General features: G+C 43.3%; 1 protein-coding gene across 1 annotated transcript in view; it reads left to right on the top strand.

Moving 5' to 3' along the window:
• Positions 1-52: 52 nt before the first annotated feature.
• The window catches only part of NBN (nibrin), a 33,858-nt gene continuing 25,979 nt past the window's right edge, over positions 53-7,931 (top strand). Inside the window, exons 1-2 of the mRNA XM_026691067.2 lie at positions 53-373; positions 6,652-6,785. Coding sequence (XP_026546852.2) covers positions 337-373; positions 6,652-6,785 — 171 coding nt within the window. The 5' untranslated portion in view covers positions 53-336. The remainder of the gene's footprint in view (positions 374-6,651; positions 6,786-7,931) is intronic.

The raw sequence follows: 7,931 nt of genomic DNA, 5'->3' as shown, positions 1-7,931 counted from the left end.
CAGAATTCATGTGCTAACAAGACTGGAGGAGGAATTCTGGGAGTTGAAGTCCACAAGACACAAGCTGTCAAGTTTGAAGACATCGGTGTAGGAGTTAACTTTTTCACCGATCGCCTTTCTTTCCGGGAAAACCTTTTTTTAACCAATGACGAGTCACGTTCCTGGCACGGTGAGAAACCTTTTCCTCTCGCTGCCCGTAGAGGGCGCTAATCGCTCTTTCCGGGTTTTTCCAACTCAGAGATGAACTGCGCACTCTTCTGCCTCCTGGGCTGAGGAAGTGGGGCCCCTTTTCTTGACTCGGGGCAGTGGCACCCTCGATCCTTCTCTGGGGCTAGGATGTGGAAACTGTGCCCGTCCGATGAGGCCGCAGGAGGTAAGTAAGAACTGAAGCGGGTTGTGGGGAGGGAAAGGTAGGGCTGCAACACTCCGGACCAATGGTCACTCAGAAGTGGAGAGAGTATGATATAGAGGGCCTTACATTGTTGGAGTAGTTAGCCAAGCAAGAAATTTCAATTTAAATTGTGCGACATTGGATTATGATTCATTCCCCAGTGAAATAACTATAAGTATTATATGGCAGTGCAAAGTAAACTTTCAGTGATTGCCACTTTGAAGATAGGAACAGAGAATTTGGGGCACATGAAATGTATCCCCGCTGATATTACTATTACTAGATTTGTCTTTTATGTATTGGTTAATGTTGAGTATGACATTTCCTAAAATCTGTCCTGTAATCCATCCATTACTCTTAAGAGAAATAGGCTGAGCTTGCAGATAGTGCTAAGCTCACGTATGGTTGCTAGGCAGCAGCATCTACATGCTTGACCAGAAGGCTGCAGCTGTCGTTGGGGACTTTATTTTTAGCAACTGTTTAGGTCTTCAGTGACAGTGATGATTTTAGGAGACTGCCCAAACAACAGCTCTCTTCTTTCTGAAAAAATACAGCCGTCTTTTTCAAACTCATAAATAACATTTATCTTGACAGTTCTTTTCAATCTTTTTTCCTCTACCATCTTTGAAAGAACAAATACCCACTGGCAGCATTATTCTAGTTCAGGGGCCTTCAAACTTGACAGCTTTAAGACTTGTGGACTTCAACTTCCAAGAATTCCTCCTCCAGTCATGTTAGCTCAGGAATTCTGGGAGTTGAAGTCCATGAATCTTAAAGCTGTCAAGTTTGAAGACCCTTGGTGTTGTAGAGCGGCGGAATAACCTGAGGCGAACACTGAGCGAACTTCAGCTTTTACTTTATTGTAACAATAAAGGGTTGCTGTGGCTGCCACGCTAACAAGGCAACCAGCTGGCGGACAACAGCTGATGCCATTTGAAAAGCTCCCTTTTATAGCCGGCTGTCAAATGGCATCAGCCAATAGGAACGGTCCTTGTTCCCGCTGGAAACACGGACCGGAGTGAAGACTTCAGCTCAGTCTTTTCTGAACGCCACACTCCTTTCCCCCAGAACGGAGCATGCGTAGTCCTTCAAATAACTCAGGCACTTGTGCAGGCAGCCAGATCTTCTAGGTTCTGACGAAGCTGCTGCTGGAAGGAACTTTTCTGGTTGTTGGGCAACTTCTGGTGCCGACAAAGCTGGCATCTCGGCTTCAGGTGTCTCTGGGCGAGGGACAGATGGCTGCTCAGGTAGGCTTGCGTTCCTGTCAGATTTGCGGGAAGTTTCTTCGGGCACTGGCGGTTTCTCTGTCACAGGAACATCTTGAGGGCCATCTTCAGACGAACTCCAACGCCTTCTAAGTTGATCGATATGGTGGCGCCAAATGCACCCGTCTTGCAGTTGGACCCTGTAAGACTTAGGACCGGTTACCGCCACAATCTGCCCAGGCATCCACAAAGGGTCTCCCACATAATTCTGGGCATAGACCTGGTCATTTTCAGCAAACTCCCTTGCCTGGTTATTTGATCCTAGGGGCATGACTGGGGCATAATATGGATGGAGTCTGTCTAAAGTAGTGCTCAGACGTCTACCCATAAGTTCAGCCGGGGACCTATTAGTAGTGGCACAGGGAGTCATGTGCTGGGTTAGAAGATACTTAGCAAACCTAGAGTGCCAATCTATGGGCCAAAGCCTTTCCAGGACCTCCTTAGCAGATCTGATTGCTCTTTCAGCCAGGCCATTACTGGCAGGATGGAAAGGAGCTGTAAGTGCGTGCCTGATTTCCAGGTTAGCTAAGAAGAACTCAAACTCACAGGAAGTAAACTGTGGGCCATTATCAGACACGATAGTGTCAGGGAGGCCATGGGTAGCGAATATGCTTGATAGAGCCTTAGTGACGGCTTCTGAAGTTGTGGTGGTCATCAAGGTCAGCTCTATCCATTTAGAAAAAGAATCAACCATCACCAGGAATGTACGCCCATGAAAGGGGCCAGCCAGATCAATTTGCACCAGGGACCAAGGGGTCCCAGAATCTTCCCACCTGCCTGGAGTGGATGTGGGTGGAGCAGGTCTGGTAACTTGGCATGGCTGACAAGCATTCACCCAACTTGTAATCTGAGCATCCATGCCCGGCCACCATACATAATTGTGAGCTAGGGCTTTCATTCTGACAATGCTGGGATGCCCTTCATGCAGGACCTTTAAAACTGAGGCTTGCAACTTGGAAGGGGTAACTACCCTAGTTCCCCAAAGTAAACAGCCTTGCAAAGAAGACAGTTCTTGCTGGCGAGTTTTGAAAGGCATGAATTCGGGGGCATAAGGAATTGCAGGCCACCCCCTTCCCACCCAGTCAAGGACTTGGGCGATTACCTTGTCCCTGGCAGAGTGGGCAGCGATATCAAGGGTGGTGATGGGAAGTTTGAGATCGTTGATCAGGAACACAGCATTAGTTGGTGCAGGATCCTCCATAGGAACAGGCAGGGGGCAGCGACTAAGAGCATCAGCGTGGCACAGACTCTTGCCAGCTCGATGAACCAGTGTATAGGAATAGGCAGCCAGAAATAAAATCCACCTGGTCATCCTTGGAGACAAAATCTGAGGAGTTTGTCTATCGCCTGACAGAAGGCCTAACAGAGGCTTGTGATCCGTAACCAACTCGAAATAGTGTCCATATAGAAACTCATGGAATTTTTTGACAGAAGCAACTGCAGCCAAAGCCTCCTTGTCAGTTTGGCTGTAGTTGCGCTCAGCGGGGGGGGGAAAAGTTCTGGAGAAAAAGGCAATGGGTGCCTCAGAACCATTAGGCAGTCTATGACTTAAAACAGCACCTATGCCAAAAGGAGAAGCATCTGCTACTAAAACTAAAGGTAAATGCTCATTAAATTGGATCAGAACAGCATCGGATGTGAGCAATGATTTGACTGCAAGGAAAGAATGGGCTTCCTTAGGTCCCCAGTGCCAGGGGGATTGCTTATCCAAGAGTCTGTGCACAGGCTCTGCAGCGGAAGCTTTATGTGGCAAAAATGAAGCATAAAAGTTAAGAAGTCGTAAAAAGGCCTGGAGCTCAGTTTTGTTAGTTGGTGTGGGTGCCTCGTGAATAGCCCTTACTTTGGATTTGATTGGGTGAATACCAGAGGCGTCAATTCTGTATCCCAAAAATTCTACCTGTGGGGTGGTAATAGTGCACTTCTCTTTTTTTAACTTAAGAATGCTTCCTGAAACGATCGAGGACTCCTCTGACTCTTTGCAGTAATCAAGGCTTGTCAGGGGCAGATATTAAAATGTCGTCAAAATCCGGAATTACACCTGGTAATCCTTGAAGAAGTCTTTCCATTAAAGATTGGAAAATCCCTGGGGCCACACTTACGCCAAATTGGAGGCACCTACATTTAAAAGCGCCCCTGTGTGTTACAATAGTTTGTAGTTCAGCGGCTGTGTCATCAACAGGGAACTGTTGATAGGCCTGTGACATGTCTAATTTCGCAAAAATGGTTCCTGGCTCAAAATAATGTAGTAGGGTGCTGGATAACAGGGACTGGATAAGCACTGATTTGTAAATATTTATTCAGTGATGTAATCTGCGTAGATTCTTACACTACCATCTTTCTTCAGGGATGTCACTATTGGGGTTTCCCATTTTCCCTGTTTAATTAATTTGTCAAACTCCATGTCTAATTTGGGGCAGATTGCAAAAGGTACCCTTTGAGGCTTTAAATGGATTGGTACTGCCTGAGGGTCCAAGTTGAAAGATATTGGGGTTCCTGAATAACAGCCCAGCCCCTCGCTGAACACATCAGCATAGTCATTAAACAAGGTGTCCACTTCAGCATTTGTAATAGAGTAGATTCCGCTTATATGGAGGCCAAGGGCAGGGAATCAGTCTAACTCCAACAGGCTAGGGAGGGCACCATCCACTACCACTAAAGGCAAGTGACCTTTAAAATTTTGAAATTGAACAAAAAAACTTGCCTTTTCCGATGACTGGGATGGTTCTGCCTTGGTAGTCACGTAGGGTTAACTGGCAGCCGTGAAGCTTCTTCTTAGCCATTCTGGGAAGTAGTTGTTTCAAGGTGCTCCATGAGATGATGGACAGTGCTGAGCCTGTGTCAACCTCCATCCTGCAAGGTTTCCCTTCTATAGAAACAAAAACACTGATTTTGTTAGAGCCTTTGTTAGTCAGCTTGGCTTGATAGCAGGTAAAACAGTCTTCAACTTGTTTTTGGAAATGTTGGGTTGTCTGAGGCTTTTGGGCAAAAGTCTTTCCTGCTTGACAGATCCTGGCTAAATGACCCTTCCTCTGGCATTTTAGACAAATGGCATTCCTGAACTTGAGGTGGTTTCCCCCACAGCTTAGACAAATGGGCTGAGGCCGTGGAGGTAGATTGGGGGCCTGTTCTCCCTTTGACTGGTTTTTTGCTGCCTGAGGCGATTTACATCATTAGCCTCTTCATAGCCTTCTTCTGTGGAGGCTTCATCGTAATGGATGGCTGAGCTGCTCTGGCTAATTGGATTTCCCTGAATTTCTTCTGCTGAAAGTGCTGATAGTTCAGCAGCTTGAGACTCTTCAATTGCTAATTTAAGGGTTAAATCCCCTTTAGCCAATAGACGCCTTTGTAGCCTTAAATCCCTGACTCCACAAACTAGTTGGTCTAATAAGATGTCCTCCAGATAGTCTCTAAACCCACAATGCAAGGCATCTGTTCATAGGGCAGCCATGTACCCACTAATAGTCTCTCCCTCAGCCTGAATCTGTCTCCTAAAAGCATGATGCCTGGCAATTCGAGATGGCTTAGGGGAATAGTGGTTGGAAAGAATTTCCTGCAATTCTTCCCATGGAACAGTCTTAATTGAACGTGGAGCCAATAATGCAGTAGCAGTGTCAAACACTGTGGCTCTGCAAAAACTTAAAAAGTAGGACTTTTTCCTATGGTCGGAAATGTCAGTGAGGTCTATGGCATCTAGGAAACAGTCAAATCAGTTTCTGTAGGATTCCCATGTTTCTGCTGTTGGTCTGAAAGGCGGGAATGCAGGGTTCGAAGTCATCTCGACTCAGCGGTGCCGGATCTTCCGAGGAAATATGAAATTCGTGCTCGCGAATAGTGACAGTAAGCTCTTAAAGTGACATACAGCTCGGTAGTGACTTTGGCTCTTTTTGTAGTGACTTCGCTCAACGATTCTTTGCCCGGTTGCCTCTTATATGTATCCCGCCCTCATCGCCAGTGTTGTAGAGTGGCGGAATAACCTGAGGCGAACATGGAGCGAACTTCAGCTTTTACTTTATTGTAACAATAAAGGGTTGCTGCGGCTGCCGCGCTAACAAGGCAGCCAGCTGGCGGACAACAGCTGATGCCGTTTGACAGCTCCCTTTTATAGCCGGCTGTCAAACGGCATCAGCCAATAGGAACGGTCCGTGTTCCCGCTGGAAACACAGACCGGAGTGAAGACTTCAGCTCAGTCTTTTCCGAATGCCACACTTGGCATATAGGTGAATTAGCCTGTTGTATACAGAACCAATTTGCTCTTCTTTTTGTATGTGGAGAAAGAAAGTAGGAAACTACCATTAGCTCTGTACAGTAAGTAAGTAAAGCCAAGCTTGACTCTGGTAACTTTATGGACAAGTCCATGCTTTGGGAAATAATATGGAAGTGATTTTTCACTAATATCTGGGATTGGTGGTAGGGATTTCCCAGTTTATCTTTCAACCCAGGGATCACCTACTGATCTTCCATCCAAGTACCAAATAAATACTTATCTTTTTGAGATCAGTCAAGTTCATTTAGGTTCTGCTGCCTTGCTGGGTGATCCAGTCAGTGAATGCTACCTGGCAGCTGCTTGCAGGGATACCTTCCATATCTACACCTGTGTTCTGGAATGTTCTCCCCTCTGAGATGTTTCCTATGTCATCTTTATCTCCATTTTTAAATTTTTACATTTGTTCTTATGTTTTAAGATATATTTAATTAGGCACAGTTTATTATTGTATGTTTCAAAATGGCTTGGCATGGTGGAAAATAAACATTATATAAAACAATTTAGATACAACAGTTTCAAAAACTGAACCTTTCATTACAGTCTTGTTCCATGAGATCTCAAACTGTAGTTCATAAATAGATGCATATTCAGTGACACTCTAAAATTTGGCTTTCCTATTTATTTAGTTTCAGTCTTTTAGTAATTTCACATTGTACATTCTTACAATGAATGGTTAATGTTTTTGTTGCTTACGACCATTCTTAAAACTAACATTTTTTCTTTAATTTCAGGACCGTTGTATCGGCTTCTAGTTGGTGTTGAGTATGTTGTTGGACGAAAGAATTGTGGAATTTTAATTCAAAATGATCAGTCAATCAGCCGAAGTCATGCAGTTCTTTCAGTTAAACATCCCCAAATGAATCTTGTAAGTATCACATTCATAAATATTCTGCCAACTGTCTCCTGGGCAGTTAACCACTATATAAAAGTATGTTTTTTTTAAAAAATTAACATTTGTTGACTTGGTACAAATAGTATCAAATTCATCCTGATGGCATTATAGAAAATATACAAATTATGTAATTGGGATCTGAAACCAGTGACAGAAATTATATAATTTGTGTCATTTAGGTAACAATATATGTCATTAGGTAACAATATTCTAGCTTGTTGCAGATGAATATGATTTATTATACCTCTTCAGTCAAGCTGCATTACTCAAAAGTTTTTTTACTCAACCTCTTCGTATAAAACGAGATAAAATATAAGCTTTCATATTGGCTTTATGATTATAAGTCTTTATTTTTCAATCAATTATCTTTTATTACCTCTGAACTGGTTGGTCGAAACAAATCCATTTCAAGCCAATATTTAATATCCTAGTTTGTTTGGCAAATACAGGTTGTCCTCAACTTAACAACAATTCATTTAGTGACAGTTCAAAGTTCAAAAAAGTGACTTATGACCATTTTTCATACTTACAATCATTGCAGCATTCTCATGGTCATGTGATCAAAATTCAGATGCTTAGCAATTTATGACAGTTGCAGTGTCTAGGAGTCATGTGATCAGCTTTTGTGCCCTTCTGACAAGCAAAGTCAATGAGAAGCTAAATTCACTTAACAATCACGTTACTAATTTAACAACTGCAGTGATTCACTTAGCAACTATGGCATGAAAAGTCATAAAATGGGGCAAACTCACTTAACAAATGTGAGTTTGTTAGTAACATAAATTTTGGCCTCAATTGTGGTCATAAGTTGAGGACTACCGGTACCATAACTATACCTAAGCATTCAATTTAAGCACTACAGTAATTTATTAATTGAAGGCAGGGCCGGATTGAGCCATTTTTAGCAGCTGAACACAGGGAACTCGAGCTAAGCCATTAAAATAGTTTTTAGAGGTTCATCCAAACCATCCTTCTAGTTGATTATACTTAAATTTCAAATATATTCCTTAACTTTTATATATTAGAGATTAACACGGCTGCCAAGATAAGACCCTCTCTTCTACCAGCAAAGAGAAAGAAATTTGATCCGGAATAATGTCAGGTTTCCAAGTGATGAAA

The sequence above is a fragment of the Notechis scutatus genome, chromosome 3, assembly GCF_049901735.1.
Source record: "Notechis scutatus isolate UNSWTSFEM ecotype Mainland chromosome 3, rNotScu1.2, whole genome shotgun sequence".
NCBI classification, from domain to species: Eukaryota; Metazoa; Chordata; class Lepidosauria; order Squamata; family Elapidae; genus Notechis; species Notechis scutatus.
Note: the sequence above shows the minus strand (reverse complement) of the source record. Positions and strands in the feature narration are given on the sequence as shown.